This window comes from Crotalus tigris, unplaced genomic scaffold (genome assembly GCF_016545835.1).
Source record: "Crotalus tigris isolate CLP2741 ecotype Arizona unplaced genomic scaffold, ASM1654583v1 scf7180000024362.2655971311:6658466, whole genome shotgun sequence".
Taxonomy (NCBI): domain Eukaryota; kingdom Metazoa; phylum Chordata; class Lepidosauria; order Squamata; family Viperidae; genus Crotalus; species Crotalus tigris.
This window is the reverse complement of record NW_024100530.1, coordinates 6,165,158-6,188,991: the sequence shown is the minus strand read 5'-3', so window position 1 is coordinate 6,188,991 and position 23,834 is coordinate 6,165,158. Positions and strand designations below refer to the sequence as shown.

Here is a 23,834-nt window from a genome sequence, read left to right as displayed (position 1 = left end):
TTTTTTAAATCATTTTTTTTTTCACATAATGGTATATTCAGACAAAGATTTTCCCACTGGATTAAAATATTCTCCCATAACTTTTCCCTATATACTCTGTGGACTGTTTAAGTCTAAACACAGTTCTGCTGTTGCCAATGCAAAAAAAAAATATTTTGGTAACTATAACCAAAACCATAACTAAGAGTGCTTCTGAGCTTAAGGAGACATGCTGGTTTGGTTTTGTTTCATGCTCCCATTTAAACGACATTAATCAGCTGTTTTTTTTTTAAGGAAGAGAGGAAGGACTGAAAAGCTGATGTTAATTAAGCACCTTATTTCCACCTCTTTACATTTATTTGTGTAATCCAAAAGCATCTTTGACATGTTTGCTCATTCTCTTCCTCCCTCTGTCACTGTTACATTGTAGAAAATGAATATAAATAGTTGATGCTTTAACTTTTATTCTCCGCGGGCCAACAATTTAAATGAGAAGCTATGATTTACCATTTCAAAGTGTTAATGTTGCTAGCTTGAAATATTGATTCTTTATCACAGATAAAATGTTCTCCTTGTGTCTGTAAAACATTTTAACTGTGCTTTATCTAGTGTTCTTTGGGGAGGAGGCAGGGGGGAGCAGGAGAGGAAAAATTATACTCTTCTTAGGTTATTATAAAAATGTCCAACCACCAAATGAAAATATGTGGTTGTCTAAGGTCTCTGTAGGAAGAAGGAAGAACATAAAATCTTTGGGCTGGAAGGAGGTTTTCTGGATCAACCCTCTGCTCAAGGCAGGAGACTTTATATTATCCCAATCAAATTGTTGTCCAGTTTGTTTTTGAAAGCTTCCAGTGATGGCACTGGAAGTCCACAAGCCCAGGAACCAAGCTATTCAATTGATGAATTGTTCTCATTGTTAGAAAATTTCTCCTTATTTCTAGGCTGGATCTCTCCTTAACAAACTTCCACCCATTCCTTTTTGTCCTACCCTCTGGTGCTTGGAGAATAAGTCTGTCCCTTCTTCTCTGTGGCAGTCCCTCAAATACTGGAAGACAGTTATCATGTTCCCTCTAATCCTTCTTTTTGATATGCTAGGCATAAAAAAAGGTGTTGAGACTCTGGAAATATTGACGAGAAGAGCAACTATCAAAGAACGGCTGCAGGAATTGGATATGGCTAGTCTAGAGCAGCGGTTCTCAACCTATGGGTCGCGACCCCATTTGGGGTTGAACGACCATTTTACGGGGGTCGCCAAACAACGCGATCCGCCATTTTTTCCCCTCAGGAGGCGGTGCTGCGCATGCGCCCCGCGCATGGGGGCGCCACGCATGGGGGCGCCACGCATGGGGTGGCGCCACGCATGGGGTGGCGCCACGCATGGGGGCGCCGCGCATGGGGGCGCCGCACATGCGCGGCGCATCCGTTGACAGGGGTCGCCATCACACAAAGGTTGAGAACCGCTGGTCTAGAGAAAAGAAGGACTAGGGTGACACGATAGCAGTGTTCCAATATTTGAGGAGCTGCCACAAAGAACAGAGGGGTCAATTTATTTTCCAATGCACCAGAAGGCAAGACAAGAAGCAATTGATGGAAATTAATCAAGAAGAGAAGCAACCTAGAATTAAGGAGAAACTTCCTAACAGTGAGGACAAATAATCGGTGGAATAGTTTGCATTCAGAAGTTGTGGGTGTTTCATCACTGGGAGCTTTTAAGAAGAGACTGGACAGCCACTTGTCTGGAATGGTACAGGGTCTCCTGTTTGAGCAGGGCTTTAGGACTAGAAGACCTCCAAGGTTCCTTCCAGATCTAGTATGTATGTATGTATGTATGTATGTATGTATGTATGTATGTATGTATAGCTTCCTCAACTATTCATCATACAATTTAACCTCTAGACCCTTTATCATCTTCATTGCTTGTCTCTATAGAGTTTCAGCCTCTTTTTTTAATCATGGTGAGCAGAGCTATATGCAGAATTCCAAGTATGGCCTCACTAGTGTGTTAGTTCTCTTCCATGAAGACATGTGTAGAGAGTGGTTCCAAATGCATATTTATTAAATTATTAATAGAAGTCCACATTTATTTTCTTACTTTTTATTTTCATCATTTTGCCTCTGTAGCTTTATGTTGTACCTGCCAACTGGAAGAGAGATTTTGATGTCTATCACTAGGTAGCTGTGCTCTACCTTAAAATATGAAAGTCCAGAAAATGGTTCGCAATACCAAGTGAGTAGAAATACACACAAGAAGCCTGGGTTGTTAGCTTGCACACCTTTAATATAGTGGGTCATGTAAAATTAAACTGGTTCTGATCACCTTCTTTAATATGCAAAGAGGACAAGACAAGGATGATGGGAATCAGAATTCATTTATAAAAGAGGCAACCATCCCACTAAAAAAAGGGCCAATAGCAAACATCTCTTTAATGCTGATGATTCTTTCTGCATTTTTTTTTTTAACTCTCTTCCTGGGCTGGCTAGAAGAGAATCTGCTTTCAAAAGAGCTTTGGTGAAAATTTATGGGGTGCATTGTGATGTTGATATACTTAATTAGTCATGAGGTGTCTTAAATGCCCCCTGTCTTTCAATGCACAAGCCTCTTTACAGTGACTTTCAATCTGTCTGGCCTTTGAAATGTCCATTAAATCCCAACATATCACATTGAAAAGGAGTTCTTTCTGTGGAGATTTCTCAGAGTCGTAAGGAGGTTTCAGAGTGAGGAAGACATGGATCAGAATCAAACAGGGACATCACCATTAGCCACTTTGCCACCATAAAAGAAGCTCAAAAGAAGAAAATCTTTAGAAACAGTGTAAGGCAGATTTCAAGACAGCATTAGTTCTTTTTCTCTGCAGACTTGTCTTCCCAACACATACACACACACACACACACACACACACTCGATATGTGTGTTCTAATAATAAATCAGTCAGTAATCTTGTCTCATGCGATTCCCCTGCTAATTATGAATGAAGAAGGGAGCAACAGGCTCTGATTAAAAATGCATCAGCTAATCTCAAAATGACACCAAGACGTTTACCAAAGCAAACAATTATTACTCAAATATTCTTTGTCACCAGGCTAGGTGGGAGTTCAGTTTTATATTAATGTTACACCATGGCATACAAGCAACAACACTCAGCCAGTCTATGTTTAGTCATGATAATGAAGTTGTAAGTCTGATTAAAACAAATGCTTTTGACACACCAAGCGTGGGGAGGTATAGAGAGCATGCTATGATTAGCTTTGAAGTTTGCTAGTGGGAGATCTTAACACTCGATGAACTGTTGTTAATAGAAAGTGTCGCAGTTGTGATGTAAAGGAGAGTAAAGGTGAAAATCCAGCAGTGTGCATGTGCTTTGGGAAAACACTTTGGCAGAAAAAGAGAGCTATTGAAGAAATAGTTTGTGTTGGGTTCTCGCATGTGCAAGCATTTTGCTACTTTTAAGGGGGGATCATTTTATTCTTTACTATAATTAATTTCTTATACACTATGTTCTACATATTTTTCCATCACCCACAGGGCTTTAGGAAACAATGGCAGGTATCATTCTATGTCTGTGACTGTCAACATATTGAAAAGTTTTTTGCTTCTAAAAAATAGTGTTATTTGAAGAGATTGAGGAGATATTTTGAACTTGGCTCGTCTGGAGAATAAGGATGCAATAAGGAGAATAAGGATGCAATTTATATAATTTTGGTTGTTTCAATGTATACCCAGAGGTTACAGTCGATCCCATGTCTTTGATGAGAGTATTAAAATGTTGACTTCATTCCCATGTTAAAAGTGTAATGAATGCATCATATATGAATGTCCTACAACGAGCAAATGGACTGCTATATGAAACCATGGGAGAAACACTCTCTAAAGCAGGGGTCTTCAAACTTGGCCCTTTTATGACTTGTGGACCAACTCCCAGAATTCCTCCACGCTGGCTGAGGAATTCTGGGAGTTAAAGTCCACAAGTCATAAAAGGGCTAAGTTTGAAGCTCCCTGCTCTAAAGGATGGCAGAGCTGAAGAAGGTGTTTCTATTTATATTTCTAAAGTCTGTCTCAGACACTGAGATTTTTCTACAGTGGATAAAAGTGACATTGCCATAATTATCAGATGTCACTTTACGAGGAGAGATAGGTGCAGACCACAGCACAGTTTTGCCTGCATTTTGAAACGAACACTGCTGATGCCTCACACAAAACAAGGGCAATTAATTTCTGCATCCTTTATCTTACCTTGTAGATCTTACAGGCAATTTTCCAAACATGGTTCCTTCTTTCCATTTCCTCAATGCGGTGCTGCTAAGATGGCTATACTTCAAAAATCTATAATTCAAGACTTCCCAACAGCGCTTTCCACACGGGTCTTTTCATAATTGGTTTTTCCAACCACTCTGTTCTGTGATGTGTAATTGTTAGCAGTTGTGAAAAAGATAACTCAGTTTTTAAAAGCCTAACGTTTGCTCTGAGCAGATAAAAACTGTGACAAATTATGTTCCAAAAAAATCATAAAAGTGGAAAGACATGTTAATAACCAAAGGTGAAGTTTCATTTGGAGGTCAGCAAGAGCTATTAAAGTGGTCAATAATTCCAGGGTTTGCTAGTAGTGGCTTTGACCAATATCACTTATCTACTCTGGTCCATGCTTAAAAATCTCCCTTGGTGGAAAAAATAAAATAATCCACTGAAAGTAATGCAGGAGGTCAGGAATGACCGTGGAGAAAAGCAATCTAGTCAAAATAAGCCACACTTTCAAGTGTAGACATTCAAATTCCAACTCCATTATAATGTTCCAAGTCTTGGCTGTTTTGCCATCATGTTCAGGCACCTCTTTTTTTCTTTTTCCTTTTTTAAAAAATTGCTTCATGTATCTAGGAAGAACACATATTTGTACCTATTGTGAATAATATGGAATAAAAATGTGGAATAACAGACAACATGAACTACAATTTTTTAAAATTTAGAAAGCAATTTGCAGAAAGGGGAAGGATAGAGACGAAGAAGAGGTAAAGTTGTAAAGAAATTAAGTGACATTGAAAACTACAATCTATCAAAATGGTCCTTCAGGAAACCCATTATGATTCCAAAGGAATCTTTCAAATCATTTCGGATCAGAAAAGGAGAAGGTTTAGAAATCAGCAACATGCTTCTTAAATGAAGTAACCTACTCTAAAGCGCAAACAATCAGATCCATATATGAGAGTTTGAATTAGCAACTTTATTGTTGCCTGCCTGTTACACAGGAATCTCCCAGATTGACAGCTTTCACCTGGGAATGACCAAAGTTCTAAAGCATCCAGGAAGGATCAGACCTAGCTTTCTTGTGTTTATGCAGAGAGTCTAGACTAATTTTCCATTTCAGCCCTTCTTCCAACCAGGATATTTGCTCTCTAATACCCACTCTAAATAATAAAAAAAGTAATTTTCTTTCCAAAATAATGCAGATTTTGAAGCAACATGTTTATTTATTTTACTCATTTGATTTATATGCCACTCATCTCATTGTCAGGTGACAGGTAATTTATGTAGAAATGCAAAGTGATATTTATTATAAAGGAATGTTGCCAGCAGTGCCTGCTGGAGATTAATAAAAAGTTAGCTTTCATGTAATTTATCATTTTAGTAATACCATTCTATGAAATGGTTGGCCCAAAGTCTTTCAGTGAGTTCTGCAACAGAGTTCAAGCTAGGTATCCTGATTCTAAGTCCAGGACCTGTAGGAGAAGAGCAGGCAGAACTAGAGGGCAGAGTTAAATGTGTCATAAGCTTAGAGTCATTGTGTTTCCACAAGCACTCTTAAGTCCAACTGCTCCTGAATTCCTTTGACCCATATCTGGCACCAATTTAGTGTTGAACTCTAGTTACCAGTTGGCCTGGGTGGAGAGAGATGGACTGGTCCAAAGTCATTCAGCTTCCTTTCATGTCTAAGGATGAATTAGAACCCATGATCTCCTGATTTCTAGGTTCGTGTCTTAATCACTAGAGTAAACTGGCTCCCTTTGATGAAGCTTGGAAGCTAAATGGGATTGCATATGACTAGTATTTAAATGAGAAATTTGAAATATGAGGTCTCTGGGGTTAAAAAAAATCCACGAAGAACACAATGGCAAACTATGTATGGATATCTAAGAAGCTGGTAGCCATGATGTCATTGAGACTATTTGTTATAACGATCATGAGAAAAATCACTGGATATAGATTTCAAGACTAAGTATTTATTCCAAGTCTAACTTGACAGGATTGCCTTTATGCTTCAGAGCTAAGGATGAGTCCACCGACTGGCATTCAGCATTGTTACTTTAACACCCCTCTGTTGGCTTTACTTTCGGGGGGGGGAAGCATTTGCCGAGAAACCTCTACATTACTGAGCATAATTGCTGTAATTTGTTAGTCTAATGGGAAAAGTTGACGGCCTTTTGAAACTGGATGTATAAAATAATATTGTGTGATATTTTATAAAAGTGGTGCTTGTACTCTGAAGGGCTTTGGTTGAGTGAGTGTTTCCTTTGGAGAGCCTCGGTTGGCAATATTAACTCTCCCTTATAAGAGGGGCACTTTATTAATAAATTATACGTCTGCAGTTGCAGAAGAGGAAACGAGAAGACTGAACGCAAGACCTTGAACGATGTCTGTGTGTATAATGGAGTTCTGGCTAGCTGAGAAGCAGTCAAGGAGGTTTACCTTACACCATTCTAGAAAGAATAATAATTGGAGACTGTGTGACCAAACATCATCATCATCCTCTAACAACAACAACAATAATAATAATAGAGAAAGAACTGGAGAAAAATCACAAATATTTGCAAATAGAAATGGAACTATAGCAAAAGAAAGCAAAGGTAGTACCAATAGTAATGGGTGCATTGGATGAAATTCCAAAACAATTATCAGAATTGACAAAATCACCATCAGTCAATTTCAAAAGGCAGTTTTATTTTGAGCAGCTGACATCCTGCAATGATATCTTTAACACCATCATAAAACAACAACTGCCTATCTGGTTGACTGTGTGGGCAACCATAATACATTTAACTTTTTATAAAATCATACTTCAGACTGGTTAACCAAGTAGAATATACTGAAATGCTCCTCATATACTGAAATGCAGCTCATACAAAATAGAGGCATTATGTAAGGGAGAATCCATTATTTCTTACAGTTTACATCCTGTAATAATTCCTTTAATATTTTTAAACAACCCTGTCTATCCCAGATCCTTGGGAAGGTACTCAGTAGTAGAACGAGAAAAATGCTAAATCTGGTCTAAACATCTGACTGATTTTCAACAAACCACATTAATAATCTCATGCAGTCATAAAGTTTTTGGGCTCATAAATGTTTGATGAAACGTGTTTGTGTTGCAATTTATTTCTTTATAGATTCAATCTTTTCTTTTATGTGTATAATCTATACCGGTTGATTTGAGATGAGAAGAGAAGATCAAAGGCAACGGGGAATAGAAGGGACTGTCCAGAGATGGGGAACTTCCGATTGAAAGGGAACACCCACTGGCTTTATGTGGATTTGATTTCCCTCAATTGAAAAATAATTGAATTTGAATCCGATTAAATTTAAATTTATCCTTGTCTGTTTGTACTGATTCTTGGTGGAATAAACTGTGTCTCAAAATCAGATTAAATTCAGTTTAATGAATTAAATTTAATTCATCTAAAGACTGTTGAAGACTATAGTCTAGAGCCTTGGCAATAGAGAAACTACTTTGCTTTCAGGCGCATTAAAAATTTTGATTAAAAAAAAAGCCAGCAACCACTCTTGAACAAAAAATAGAAATGGCACTCTTGAGATAACAGTGCCTCTATTCTGCATTAGGTTTTTCTTGTTGTTGTTTTTAAGCAAATTAAAACCAAATGATAGCCTAGTGTGCCACGGCAAAACCTTTGGCCGTTCGGAAGATTTTAAAAGAATTTGGAGATGCTGAGATGCACAGCAGGGGAAGCCAAGGAGAAAATAAATGAAATTAAAAGAAATCAATCTTTGCTCACAGTTGATCAATATTAATAACAAATGTGAGTGTTTGAAGAGAGTCCCTCTGTTTTATTGTAATAGGGAACCTGAGATCTATATGAAATTAATTTCTTTTTCAAACCAAGTAAGTCAACAGTGAGATATAAAGCTTAATGGTTAGAGGTTGATCACACTGTTATTAGAACAGCCATTGTCATTTGAATAACATTCAGAAAAGGAGCTTTTTAGTGTGCTTGTGTGTATGTGTACATGCAGTACTACCAAAGCTAGAGGTTATTGTGCAATGCTCAACAAGCAAAAGCACAAGAAGTAAACTGTTTTAATATCTGCAATTCTTTGGGGGGGGGGAGCATGGAAAAGAAGGAAGAGAGGAGAAAGTATCTCTATGACAGATTTTTATATTAATGTACTATATTTGATATCTCAACTGTGAAACTGTATAGGTGAGCCAAGTACATATGAATTAAGCCACTAAGTTCCCAATCTGTGCAGGTTGCTAAGCTTAGTTCACATTCAGGAGCTTTCAGAGTTCAGCTGTGGCTTATCCACTTTGGGTTTGAGACGAGAGCTTTTGTCTGCAGCGGTTGGCTGGCGGCTTCTTAATCTCTCCCCAGCTGCAGATTTGCTAGGAGGCAAGGAAAGGAATAATGCAAAGAATGAAATAAGCAATCACTATGGGGGGGGGGCGATATTAATAACCTGCAGCCAGGTTATTTAAATGGGGAAATGTTTTGACTTTAATGCAAGACTCGATGTGTGCGCTTGAGAGTTTCACTTTAGATTCATCTCTGAATCATGTGGCTGTGCTGGATCCCATTAAAAAGTGGATTCCAATTTGATTTGAAGGGGATGCTTTGGAATCATTTCAATATACCTGCGTGCTTCCATGCATAAGGAGAAACATTTTTTTCAAAAATATTTTTGAAAGCTAAATCAGATCCACCTGATTCTGTTGGATCCTAAATTTTGGTATGTACCCGGGCTGTATATTTATACTTTATTTTTATTTTTTCAGTGGCAAACTACCTCTTTAGATTTAGGAAAGCACAGAATTTCATGGGAATGGATAGGCTTGTGCTGGAAATTCAAACTGAATGGCTTTTGCCCATATCTTTATTCTCCGGGTCCTGTGAATATAGTTTCTCTGTTGGGCTGAGCAATTGTGAAGAAATCTCTTAGCATTCCTTGCTAGCCAAACTAACTCTCAGAAGGATTTGTTTTCTCTCAGCTGGTATTTACTTGGCATAACCTCCTGCTCATGAACTCCGTTATCTGCTTGCTCTATCAGCCTTAAAGATTAGGAATATGGATTTCTTTTCCAGACTGACTCTGACTTTGTGACCTTAGGCTGTTCGCTAACACAGAAACACTTGACATGACTCTTTGTCAAAAAAACACCATTAGTCCAGTCCCGTTACAGGAAATAGAAGCTCTACGAGGAGGGATTAATGGCTAATGGGAAGTCACGTGGCTCATAATTTTAGCTTGGATGTGCTGCAGATAGGCATCTAAGCCTCTTGTTTGGTACCTGTCATTACTGACCAGGTGACAAAGCAGCAGCTAAAGGCGCAATAGTGTTCAATCCTTATGCAATTAGTTATTTCTCTACTTGTTAATAAATGTTCTTGATTAATTTTGAATGACAAGGCTTTCGAGGTTGTTTATAGATATAAGGTATCTATAGGGAGAAGAGATTCTTTTTTGTTTTATTTTTTAGAGAAAATGATAAGTTGCTGAGGAGAGGAAAGGAAAGCAGAAAACTATCTAACTATTAAGGAAACTGAAAGAAGACCATAAAGTGGTCTTTAAAGAGATGCAGAATTTAACTCTAGATGATTGTTTAACCAATCGGGGCAAACTGAGCAGAAATACTAATCAGGGAGATTATTTTTCCTTCAGTTTCTGGCCTAGATGAAAATAGAAGCTCAGATCTATAGCTCAATTCTCCGTAACATCCAGTGAAACTACAAACAAATCCTCAAACACTTTGAGAAGAGGGCAGTAAAACAGCAATAGAAATTACAAAAGTTTATCCTAGTGCTCGTTCACCTTTTGAGAAAATATTGGTGTGGGGAAGAATAAGGGAACAAGAACAAGGACAAGACCATACTTGGAATGTTGCATCCAGTTTTGGTTGCCATGATATAAAAAAGATGTTGAAACCGAGGTGGCGCAGCAGTTAGAGTGCAGTACTGCAGGCCACTTTAGCTGACTGTGTTCAGCAGGTCAGCGGTTCAAATCTCACCCGCTCAAGGTTGACTCAGCCTTCCATTTTTCCAAGGTAGGTAAAATGAGGACCCAGATTGTTGGGGGCAATGTAAATATATATATATATATACATTGCTTACTGGTGTACACCGCTTAGAGAGTGCTTGCACTTAAAGCGGTATATAAGTCTCATAAATAAATAAATAAATAAATAAACTCTAGAAAGAATGCAGAAAAGAGCAACAAAGACGATTAGGGGACTGGAAGTTAAAACATACAAAGTTGCAGGAATTAGTTATTTCTAGTCTGATGAAAAGAAGGACTAGGGATGACATAATAGCAGTCTTCCTATATTTGAGGGGCTGCTGCAAAGAAGAGGGGGGTCAAGCTATTCTCCAAAGCACCTGGAGGCAGAACAAGAAGCAAGGGATGGAAACTAATCAAGGAGAGAACTAACCTCGAATTAAGGAGAAATTTCCTGACAGTTAGAACAATTAATCAGTGGATTGACTTAGCACCAGAAGTTGTGGGTGCTCCAACATTGGAGGTTTTTAAGAAGAGATTGGACAACTATTTGTATGAAAAGCCATAGGGTCTCCTGTTTGAGCATGGGGTTGGCTTAGAAGACCTCCAAATCCCTTCCAACTCTGTTATTCTGTTATCTGTTAAGAGAGAGAAAAGAAATTTAAATGGTGTCCTTTTTCTAAAGTTAATTTAGACTTCTAGTGACTTAACTTTCCCACAAATGCAGATAGCCCCCAAAGATTTTGTCTTCTCCCAAAAAGGGGACCTCATGAGTAAAACATGGAAGAAAATGTTTTGGGCAAAAAAAAGAAGAAGAAAAGAATGATAGCCAGAAGTTCCACCTTGACTAGGGCAGATCTTCTGCACTTAGATCATCAGCCTACGTTTCCTCCAATGATTTTGTTTCTTTGGATTTATAACTGCAAAAGTGGATGGAAAAAAAGGATGTGCCCTGGAAATTACATTATCCTTTTCCATCAGTACTGTAGTAGTTAATGAGTTGCATTTCCTTTCAGTCTGTCTCCCATCTGCTCCCCTACATCCAGTAAGCATAAATGTGGATGCCTTTTGGTCGAACTGAAAGATTAATGCTAGGCAGAGGAGAGCACTCATGAGTGACCGCACAAGCAAACAAAGAAAAAAAGTGGCTTCCCTTCAGGGGAAAGTGAGTGATGGGAACAATAAGGTTGTGTGCATCTTGAGAGACTTGCCAATTTGTGGGTCTTCCCTGTTTTTCTAAATCACGGGGATCTTCTCTTTTAATTATTGCAGGGAGCTGATTCTGCTAGGCCCTTTTTTGAGCGTAAGACATGCAATCCGTGCAATTGTGTTTTGGTTGTAGATTACGGGAGCTTTCAAAATGCTAGGGCATAATCACCCCATTTGGAGAAATGTCAGCTAGGAACTTTGGAAATTAAAAGTGGCAAAATATTAAAAGGGAAGAAAGTTTCTGGAAGGCTGAGCTACCAACTATGAGGTTGGAATACGGTCCAAGTTTCTGCTCAACCCCAAAACTCACCTCTCTTCACACTATCTCAATCATCCTGGTCATGGTTATCCCGTTTCAATATTGTATATATGTATGCATTTTGCATAATGCTATCCAACGAAGCTTCTCTTTAAGTGTAGATACTAATTTTTTGTTGTTGTTATTATTGTATTATATATAATGAAATTATTTATGATTTAGTTCACTGAATCATTACAGGAGTCGTCACAAAAAAGAAATAAGATTTCCTTGCATAGCTTAAAATAGCACTCTAAACCATGAAAAATTAAATAGCTGTATAAAATCGTACCTTTCATTCATCAGGAAACACAACTGGTGTGTTTGCACAGTACTTTTCACCAGGTTAAGGATTCAGCAGTCTCATTCCCACAACAACTAAACTTGGTTTGTTAAACCTTTGTTAATTGCTGAAGGGTTTGTAACTTACCATGTCATGCAAACTCAACCAGAGTATAGATCAGTGTGTTGTGTCCCAAAGGTGCATTTTCAAGAGGCAATTGGACTTTCCTTGTTTCTCCTTGAAGACGTTTCACTTCTCATCCAAAAAGCTTCTTCTATTCCAGTGGTTCTCAACCTTTTTAATGCCGCGACCCCCAACCAGTCGTAAGTCGAGGACTATTCAACTGGTGCAGCACCGTTTGCAGAATGGGACTTTTGGTGGGCTCAGCAGGGCAGAGACAGCCTGGACAATTCCTATTGGCTTTTGAAAGCCAATAGAATTAAACTCTATTCAAGAGAGTCTATTCTATTGGCTTTCAAAAGCCAATAAAATAAAAGGGAGTAGCACAGCTAAGGACAAGGGGAAAAAAATGGCGGACTGCGTTGTTTGGCGACCCCCGTGAAATGGTCGTTCGACCCCAAATGGGGTCCCGACCAACAGGTTGAGAACCACTGTTCTATTCTGACTTCAGAACTGAAGAAGCGTCTGAAGAAACGTCTTCAAGGAAAAACAAAGAAAGTCCAATTGCCTCTTGAAAAAAACATCTTTGGGACAACCATGAGCTGGATGACTGAGAATCTCCATAGACATCAGTGTATTTTCTTTGTTTCAGAAAATGGTTGACTTCAGTAGCTAAACAAAGCCCATTATGTGCACTCATCTGATAACAAAATCTAGTAACTTTCAGTCACTGATGAAATTAAGATACTTAAAGCATAATAAAAAAAGATAATGCATATCAAGTGAGATGAACAAAATTCTTCCTTCACATTGGATTGCTGGAATTGTGAGATTTTAGATAGGGAGCCTGAATGGGACCCATTTTGTTATAGTTGTGAGCAAATACACTGCCAGCCTAATTCTTCTAAAAATACTGTTTCATGTCTCATAGGATTTTGAACCGTTTACATTTTGAATTTTAAATTAATGCAGGGATATTAGCATAATGTACCTGTCAATTGGATGTCAAGAAAGATCTTGAAACTTGTAAGATACTTAATTTCTAAGAAAAACCTGTTGAGAATACCTGTAGGTTTTTTTCTCCATTTTATTGACTGCCTTATTTACTTTTAGTTTGATTCATTCAGTTGTTCCCAGTAATATTTTCCTGCCTTCATTACTAATTCTGTCACCTTGTAATCCTATCCTTGAGAACAGGTCTTACAGTTCTCAGTAGGGTTTATTTTCTGAAAAATATGAGATTCGGCTTACAATATAGCTTCCAATTTTTACAACGGTAGCTGCATTTCTATTTCTAACCAGATTTCTATTTTTCCCCTTTTATCTATCCATCCATCATCTATCTATCTATCTATCTATCTATCTATCTATCTATCTATCTATCTATCTATCTATCTATCTATCTATCTATCTATCTATCTATCTATCTATCTTGCCAAGGAAATTGCAGAGACTAATCCAGGCAATCGCCAGGAGTCAATAATAACTTGAAGAAGTGTGGTCTGTGTGTGCGTGTGCCTGTCTCTGTGTGTACAGAAATGCAGGGATCCAAAACATATAAATGCATCCATGCATACAGAGGAAGAGTCCATTTTCACCCTTCCTCTTGCTAATCCTGGTTATGTGTTTTTGTTTTCGTCTCATTCTTCTCTGGATGTTTCCACTGTGATGTAATCTTTCACTAGACTGGCAACCCTCGATAAGCAACTGTTTGCAATAACTATTAATATTTCAACATGCTTTTAAGAAAATTTAGCCTTTTGTAGCGCAGGTCTTTGGCAGACTTACATGCTGTTTACTAAGAGATAGTGTAAGCTTAGGTGTTCCGTTGGTGTGCTCTGTTATTTAGAAATACTTTCTTAACATCCAGTTGTTCCTTACAGGCTTTACATGAACCAATCTGAAAAGAAATCTTTTTTTTAAATAAAAGAATACATTTAGAACAAAAAGAAAAACTCTAAATTCTTGTATAGACAATATATCTGGAGTTATTCCCCTTTAGAATCTTCTTCTTGATTTTTGAGCTCTGCAGGGAGTATTGACAGGACAAACACCGCCCAAGAATCATATTCTTTGTTTTGTTGCTCTTGAAAGGATGATTATGATTCAAAATGTAGCCATTTAATCTTTGAAAATTAATTGACAGGAGAGGAAGGAAGTTTCCCATTTACCTGCATGCCACAAAAACCTCTTCACTTCTGGCTTTGCTTAGATTACATTTCTAACATAGTCTTTGTATGGAGAAATCTTTGGTTATTCCTAAACATAAAGGAAGCATCTTTCTGTGCATGCCAGGGAGTGACTGTACACTACAAGTGTTATCTTTCTTGACTAAAAATAAGATTTTTATAGTCCTACAAAAGAGAACTTGCAGTATATTAATAGCAATCTATAAATTAATCTCTGTGCAACATCTTGCTAAGACTTTGATTTTTAGAGAGTCCCTGAACTCAAGGCTTTGCTGACTATTCTTCTGTTATTGTGTTCATTAAGGGAATATGGCAGGTCAGGAGCAAATATCGGCACACCTTATAAAGCACCAGAGTGAATTAGGTGGGCAGTTGATGCTGTATTGTTTTCTCTAATCAGAAATATAGCTGTATGGTGTTTGATTAATCTTCCTGATCAGCCAGTGAACTGGCTGTTAATAGCATGCCGAGCAATGCATTTTAAACCACTTATGAGATTAATTGAATTAATGTTTTAATTATTTGAAGGGTATTATATATAGAGAGAGATATGCATATAGATGTATCGATGTATATGTCATTGCTACACACTTTGCAAGCATTCAGCCCCTGCAAGCATTTATCACATTTGTTGGAAGAGAAGTGCAAGTAGATAAGTTGAGGAGTGATGGAGAACTGGAATCCACTTACGACCGTTTCATGGATCATTAACAAATAGTGTAAATTAAAAAAGAAGGCGTCTTAGACAATTAAACTCCATTGTGTTTTTTTAAAGGACGTTTATGTCTTAGTCTCTAAACTGGTATCACTTATTTGGATTGGAAATCTCTGAATCTTCTAAGGCAAGGGTAGGCAACCTTGGCTCTTTGATGACTCGTGGACTTCAACTCCCAGAATTCCTGAGCCAGCCATGCTGAGGGGAAAGGGAGAGTTTTCAAGCTGAGCCATGCTGGCTCAGGAATGCTGGGAGTTGAAGTCCACGAGTCATAAAAGAGCCAAGGTTGCCTACCCCTGTTCTAAGGGATGTCTTTTAAATCGGCTTTTCCTAAACTGGGATCTTTCTGGGGAAAGTAGGAAGTGCAGGTGAACACCTCTGAAGACACCATCCCTGGAGATGAACAGAGTGTATGAATACACAGTAGGAAAGGAAGTAGAAAGGAAGGACAGCTGTCTGAATAATTTTCTAAACCTAAGGGAAGGTATGGAAGCAAAATGGCACCTCTCTCCTTAATCCAGCACATGGTAGCCTGTCGGTCTGACCGTTGATGTTACTCCCAAAAGTGCTTTCTATCAGGCCTGAACTAATAGTTTAATATAAACTCGTCAAGTCAGGTTGTGCACTAGCACAGAGGTCCCCAACCTTTGGGGCACCAGGGACCAGTTCAGTGGAAATAGGTTTTTCCGTGGACCGGAGAGTGCGTGCTGTACTGCCTGCATTTCACGGATGGGGCTTTGCTTGTTTGCGCAGACCGGTTGCTGATATGCCGTGGCCTGGCCCTGGTCCATGGACCGGGGTTTGGGGACCCCTACATGAGCAGATAGAATCGGAGAAAGAAGAGATTCAGGAGAAGCATGTTGAGGATGGGGGGTGCGGTTGCTATAGATAGTCCTTTACAACCATTCCGTCCCCCCCCCACCTCTCCCCACACACAGGCAAGACACCAGAATATAAACTGACAGCAAACAGCACTCCTCACTCACACTGATTATATTGCCTATTTAGGGTAATGAAAGGTCTGCAAGAAAACAAGCAAGCTTAGAGAGCACCAAGGACCCCTCATTTCAACCCTGAGCTATGAATATTCTCCTTCATTGGTTACAACCATTGAGTGGTTTGGAGAGTTGTAATCCCAACACACTTGGACAAAAATTAGCAGAATAACAGAGTTGGAAGAAACACTGGGAGTCTTCCAGTCCAACCCCCTGCTCAAGCAGGAAACCCTATGTCATTTCAAACAAATGGTTGTCCAATCACTTCTTAAAAGCCTCCAGGGTTGAAGGCTTCTGGAGGCAAGCCATTCCCCTGATTAATTGTTCTGTCAGGAAATTCCTCCTTAGTTCTAGGTTGCTTCTCTCCTTGATTAGTTTCCATCCGTTCTTGTTCTGCTTTGGAGAATAGGTTGACCCCCTCTTCTTTGTGGCAGTCCCTTAGTTGGTCTCCACTGAGACCAAAGGCTTGGGATAGATCTTTTCGGTACTATGATTCTATGATGTCCTGTTGGAGGAAGCTGAATTAATTGTCCTTTTCTCCTCTACATTTTGACATAGTTCTCATGTTCATTGCCAGCGTTTTAAAGGCCAGGATTCTTAGTTTACTGCAGAGATTTATTTGGATGAACTGAAGTCACTTCTCTACAGACATGAGTTGGACCACCCGAGCTATGAGGCTTGGAGAGAGTGGTCACAGTCTTTTTCTAGGTCTGCAATACTCTGCATTCTTCATGCCATTTTTTAAAAACTGGGTCACTACTTGTCCTTTCTGTTCGTGCAGTGTGCTAAGCCTACTATTTTGGGAAAAGCAAACTGGAGAACGAAAGGACGAACTCACCCTGGTAGTCACTTGTATTCACAGTCTTAATGAAAATCAGGGCCATTATGAGTCACACTTTCCTTTGTCTGCTTTTGCTGTGTCTTGGGTGATTTCACTCTCATTTGGGGGCATTGATTAGAAGGTCCCGAGATCCTGTTTTTGTACTGCTTAATTGCTGTGCGGAAGTGTGGATTCTGAAGTGAGACTCTTATAATTAATTGCTAGGCTTTCTAGACTAATCACAGAACCTAGATAATGCTTCAATGCAGGTTTGGGAGTTCAGAGACCCCACTTCAAATCTCCATTGAATTACCGGGAAGGGGAAAGACATTTATTCAGAGTCAAGTAAAACAGTTGATTTGGACTTGTAACATACATACATACATACATACATACATACACATACATACATACATACACATACATACATACATATAATCATGCAATGTTTTTACTTAACAAAATGGGGGCTTAAAAGATTTTAATAAATAAATCACAAGTACAGAAGAAATGTGTATGGAAAATGCAAAAAAAAATCCCATACTGGACTAAAAGATAATATCCAAAAGCACATCTTATTAAAATCAGTATAAACTCTTCCATTCCCCCACAAGTTGGTTAGAATGGAAGAAGCTTCTTGGGTGAGAAGTGAAATGTTTTCAAGGAAAAGAAACAAGAAAATCCAGTCGCCTTTTGGAAAAGTAGCTTTGGGACAACCATGACCTGGATGATTGAGAATCTCCATAGTCATCTCATTAGAACATAGGGCTGGATGGGGATCTCAGAGGTTATCTAGTCCAACTCTCTGCTCAAGGTAGAAGACCTTATGTTTGCCAAAATTGCCTATATTATGCAAAGTTGAGGGTTTTTTTTAAAAAAAAATACCTTTACAGAAAGATGCATAGAATACATACCCATTTTTCTGTCGATTTGTTTTAACATAAATCAGGGTTAAATAATTTGAAATTTAGGAAAATGAGAAAACAGGTGGAATTGAAATTAATTATTGCCTTCACTCAGTGCTCAGTGTTCTGCATCGGGCCTGGTGTGTGATAAAGTAGGAATCAAAAATTTTTTATATATTGTTTTGCTTTGTTTTATTTTATAGTGACATGGTTCCACAATGGGAGAAAAGGGGAAGTAAAATTGCATCATACAGAAAAAAAAAATCACCAGAATCCTACACTCTTAATTCCACCTTTTAAAGAAGAGGAACACAAAACAAACAAAAAAATAATTTCCACTCCGTTTGTCTGGTCAAATGTAAAGTTTATTGTACATTATGTTTTCTTTTGAGCTTCAAAAAAATTCCATACTGAAAGGCTGGATAAATTCATAATTTTAGCTGATACATTGTTTATTGGTTTTTAATCAGTTAACTGGACCATTTAAGAGACTCTATTGCAATAATAATAATAATTATTATTATTATTATTTTAATTCTGAGGACTGAGAAGGCAATGAACATTTTCTCTGAAGCATGAGATTTCAGTTTACTGACTATGATCTCCTAGATCCTGTACTGAACAGAAAGTTGGACTAGATGACTTCTAGCGTCCCTTCCAACTTTATTATTCTATGATCCTCTCCACTTTCTCAAAATGGCCTGTGTTTCCCAGCCTATTTACTCCTTCTGTAAGTTTGCTGACAAGTATAAAACCTCAATATACCATAACTTTTCAACTGAGTCACCATGGAGTTGCCAATTGTGGGGAGGTTAAATGAGGAGGAGATAGTTGGGCTGACCAGAAGGCACATGTTTTGCTGGGAAGTTTTTATCAAGGTCTCTGCTTTTGCTGATTTTCACTGCCTGTTCAAAAATAGCTCCCTCAGTTATCACTGGGGTGGACAGTCATGTGCTATAATAATCAACATTTTTAAAATTAAAACAAAACAAAAACCCACAGGCCAACATTGGCTCAGCCTTGCATTGTAAGCAGTTAGCACTAGAAAAGAAAATGGGTAAACATGAGTAGGCTGCCTGGACAAGTAGGTATGGAATTGATTCTGACTGCCATCAATTCTATTCCTTGACAGACGAGACAAGCCACCCCCAATGTTTTAGTTACTTAAATGTATTTACTGTCTCCCACCCGTTGCTTTTCTTGGGGAGTGAAGGATAGTTAAGAACAGCTAAGGCTCTTCCAGAGGGAATAAAGATGAGAGAATACTTTCTAATACTTCTGTCATCCTAATGGGATGAGTTATTGTGCAGGATTGGCCGTTGTGCTGACCTCCTCTAAAATTCATATTTACTCGTCTATCTGGGGGTCGTGCTGGCAGCTGGAACTATGATATCACTCGGTTTCCTTCATCTTTCAAGGGAGCCACAAAAGCAGATCCAACTTTGCTCCTTTCTCATTGATGTACATAAGAGGTTTCATTGAAGCTAAACTAGTAAATCAAAAGGAAATCTCTAGACTACAGGTTATCACTCAGTGGATTGCCAGTCAAACAGTATTTCGAGATCAAAGACATCAAGAGGATGAAAAAGCAAGGGAAGGAGAGAAGCCTACGAAGTCCAAGCCAGACAAGTGATACAGGAGAACCTTGTAGGGTAGTCCAAAGAAGAAGCACACATAGAAGTATTCATTCTGATTTTATTGCAAGGTTACATTAAAAGAACTTGAAAGTGCATCTTCCCTCCTGACCCACTTTTACTGTCTAAGAGACTAGGGAGGGCCCCTCCTGAGATGTTTACCACACCCACATTCCTTCTGAGGACTTAGCTTCCTCTTATATCACCATCAACTAAATGGTGGCTCTTTGTCAGGCACAAAGGATCAGGATCATAGCTTGAGTTGTAGCTCAGAAAGATGTATTGCTGACACCCATGCATAAGAATTTGATCGACTAACATTCAGCACTAAACTGGTGTTGGATCTCTTGTGGCAATGTTAGGATTCTAAACTGATGAGGCATTTAACTCCACCCTCCAGCTCTGCCTGCTCTTCTACATTCTTCCACCCATGAGAGAGAGAGAGAGAGAGAGAGAGAGAGAGAGTGATCAGCCAAGATCACCCAACTGGCTTTCATGGCTATGTAACTTCTGTAATGAAAGTTTCACATTTTAACCTAGCCAAAGTAATTGGGGAGCCTCATAAGATTTCTGCAATTTTGTGTATTGCGTTAGGATACAGAGTAGTGGGATAGCTTTGTCAATCAATTCTTCCTTTTTTTTAAGTGATCTATACAAATGTTTCAGTGTCACAACGACCTGGGTGCAAAACGAACCACGATCTATTTATTCCTTCCTTACACAATGGTTTCCAATCTCTTGTTTTCTTTTCTCTTTGTATTAGGAGACACACCTGTAGCTTTTCCGCTTCTCTAGTGTATAAAACAATAAGCCATTCAGCGCTAAAGATTTTTCATCAGCAAATCAGGCTGTCACCTCCTTCAGGTTTTATCCTGGCTGTTAATCTGCTAAATATTCAGGCCAAAGGTAAGGAAGGGAATCATTTGAAAGGCTTTGGACTCCTTCATTTTCACAGTGGGTTCTTCCAAAGTTTTTCCCCCTGGAGTTTCCTTAATCTTGGCAAGGTGAGATAATTGAACCTTCGGAGAGATTTTGCCTTTCATAGTCCATCTAGGCATCCAGATGGCCGGCATTAAAGCCCTCACTTTAATCAAAACACAGGAAAACATTTCAATCTTGATTGCATTTTTTTCTATGCTGTTTATAAATCCAGGGGTCCATCTCGCATTGTTTTTGTGCACTTCTATAAGAAAAGAAGAAGGATAAAGCAGAATCAGTTTAATATGGGACATGATTCTTTTCTCCCCAAACAATAGCATTGAGGTGTGGAAGCCTGCAAAATGAGTGAAGTGGTGTCATCAATCTGGCTTTTTATTTTTTTAAAATAAGCCTTTCAATTTTTATATATTCCCTATCTCAAAATAATTGAAGTCAAGCTATTTGGGGTGGGAAACTTGATGTGCTGTTAAAAATTATGGCCATTTGTAAAGTTGACATGAGATTCTTCAAACAGCAACTGGGGGTAGACGTTTACAGTTTCTAAGTCAATTGTCAGCATAGCCCCAAAAATAATAATAATACAAACCTGAAATTAAGTGGAACTGGAGAGCCAGACTTTAGTAATTGATTGTTATTTGCAATTAATGTCCAGTACTTTCTTCTAAAATGAAAGAATAAACAAGTTGTATTTTTTTTAATAAAGTCCATTGTAACTAGTCAAACATCATGAGTTACCTTGATACTTTTTCATGGCACTATCATAGGCTTTTAATTTGCCAACTGTAATCTTCTTAATGGATGTGGATTAATTGCCAATTCTGCCCCCATCACAAGATCCTGATGTATAACATTTTTACTTGATGTTGTTTGAGTAGTGGTAATTTTTAAGTGGAAGCTGTGCTTGAGCTGGCAGTTTTGCTAAGGATTTGCTGAAATGGAGCATGGATCTTCCTCACAGTTTATAGGTCTCTGGTTATGTCAGATCAGTTTGTTCTCCAGACCAGCTTCTTGGGCCCTAGGAAGCTTGATAATATTGGGATAGCTTTTTAGATGAAATGACAGCTGATTGATTGCTGTTGTTGTTGAATATATTGTATTATTCTTAACCTAAGCTTCACTGTTAGATTTGGAAATTTGTTCAGGGAGAAGATTGTGCCATACTGAAAAAAATAAAAAGCCTGCTTCCTCTCCCTCACAAGTTTTCATGCAGTTTGGTGAAACAGAATTTGCTTTTGAAATTTATTTCAAAAAAATATGTGAACGTGGATGAAATTTCCTTCGGGAAATTTAATGTTCTTATTTATAAGGTGGAAGAGAGAGAAATTGCTTGTAATATTATTCCAATATCATTAATCTCAGGTAATCATCGTTCCCTTTGGTCATATCAGAAATTGCCATTTTACAGCAACTTTAGACCTTGCCGAGGGACCCCTAGTAAGAGAAATAAGAAAGGTTAAGAAATCAAGGACATCTGAAAACCATCTCTCTCTGTGTGTGTGTGTGTGTCAGTGTGTGCTGCTTTTGTTGGAAAGGCAAGCAACACCTCTAACTTGCTCCTTGCCAATCTCCTGCAACTTCCCTGCTGCTGAAGTTTATTGCACATTGTATATTTTTCAGTATAATTCATTTGTCCCAGACTGTTCTTGTCACATCAGCTGCATTTTACCTAAACACCGCTGTCCAAGAATGTGTTCCTTCTTTCAAAACAAACAAGACATTGATTTCACCCAACTCTCCAATGTGTTGTTATGTCATGTTCTTCAACATTTGCCTGATGAAATTATCTGCTTTGGTTATACAAAAGGGCAAATCCTTCAGAGTCAGCATACCGAAGTTGCTTTCTAAAGCTAGTTGTTAGTGTGAGGTCTTTTTGTTGGCATGGCTAATAATTCAGCAATTTCAGGCTTTGGGAATGTATGCTGTCGAGAATTTATATGTGAAAGGAAAGTGCCACATGCTCAAAGAATGCAAGCTTTGAAACAATATTGAAGGGGTAACTACTCAGCACTTAGTAGAGTTGGTCTTTTTTTTTTTTTGAGACCCATAAACACACTTCTGTCTACCACAGGTCAAAATCATTCTCAATGGTTTTGAGGAATCATAATGTATAATCTAAAGTTATTGAAACTTCAGGTTTAATGAAAGAAAAAGTCAGGAAAAGTATTCTGTTTCTGTTCACTTGGTCCACGCCATTCGACCTCTCAATGGCTGCACATTTGCCTCTGCTCTTTGATATAGGACAAATAAAGATTCTTTAAATTATTACCCTAAGATAAATCCCATTTTGCTCAACAGAACTTATTTTCACGATCAAGGTATCCCCTTGCCAGGTAAGTAAGTTTTCGGGAATGAAATGGAGGGGGGGGGGAAACATTTCAAGATGGTATCAGCTACAGCTGTCTTTGATGGGGAGAATATCTGTAATAAAAATGAACATATTGCCAAGAATGTTATTTCTATTTCAAACAGTACTGGTTTTTTGTTTTTGTTTTTTTTTACTTTGGATTAACCCTTCAAACAATGGCACAAAGCAATATGCAAGGGGAAAAAAGTCAAGAGTTAAACTTAAGATCTTATGTGATTCTAAAGAGGGGGAAGATTTAGTCTTGCCAAATTTGAAACTGTATTTTGCAGCCTCTTGTCTTGTTTGGTTAAACAGAACTTATTTTCAAGTTTGCGATCTTCCATTCCCTTCAACATGCATGTGCTAGATATCTTCAAATGAGCCCATGTGTGTGATAAACCTCTGAAGAAAGCTTGGCAGAAAATTCAAAGAATGGCAAATTACGCTTTTAGAAATCTAATTAGTATATAATACTATTCTTGCAAATTTGGACACATTTTTTTTTTGTACTGATTCCTTGTGGGAGTCAATTCATTCCTTTTTGTCCCCTCTTCCATCTTCCAGTATCTTACTATATTAGCTTTTGTCCTGTATTATTTAATATTTCCAGATAAGCAGTTTTGAAAGACCTGTCCATTAGCAGGAAGCTCTAATGAGTCAAAGCTGATATGTTCTTGCAAAATGCAACAAAACTCATGAATCAAGCCTGGTGAATTTTCTTGAAATCTGCCCTTGGAGCCACTAATGTGGGCTCTAACCCAAACAAGGGCAATTTGGGAGGACAAGACTAATACACAACAGTGTTGAAATAATTTTCTGAGAAAATAATCTTATCAAGGAATGGGGAATGATCTTGTTTTGGAGAGCCAAAATTAGCAGTAAGTTTTTTTCTTTTCCTATTTTGAAACAATATAGTAGATCTGGCAAAAAAAAGAGTTGTTTTGAACACATTCTTGAGGTTGAACAATTGGAAAACCTACTAGGTTGAACTCTAGAGCTTAAGAACCAATGATCCAGTTTTGCTGAGACCTTAGAAGCTGTGCAGAGAAGAGCAACAAAGATGAAGAAGATGGAAGCTAAATTATATGATGAACAGTTGAAGGAGCTGGGTATGCTTAACCTATCAAGGAAAAGGATTAAGGGGGACTGTCGACCAGTACTTGAAAGGCTGTCACAGAGAAGAGGGAATTG

General features: G+C 38.2%; 2 protein-coding genes across 2 annotated transcripts in view; one reads left to right on the top strand and one right to left on the bottom strand.

Moving 5' to 3' along the window:
- MAF (MAF bZIP transcription factor) overlaps positions 1–23,834 on the top strand; it is a 170,017-nt gene that overhangs the window by 92,143 nt on the left and 54,040 nt on the right. The window lies entirely within an intron of this gene.
- Positions 18,148–23,834, bottom strand: part of WWOX (WW domain containing oxidoreductase) — a 490,323-nt gene continuing 484,636 nt past the window's right edge. Inside the window, exons 10-11 of the mRNA XM_039327474.1 lie at positions 20,886–20,960; positions 18,148–20,543 (exon numbers count right to left, since the gene is read on the bottom strand). Coding sequence (XP_039183408.1) covers positions 20,471–20,543; positions 20,886–20,960 — 148 coding nt within the window. The 3' untranslated portion in view covers positions 18,148–20,470. The remainder of the gene's footprint in view (positions 20,544–20,885; positions 20,961–23,834) is intronic.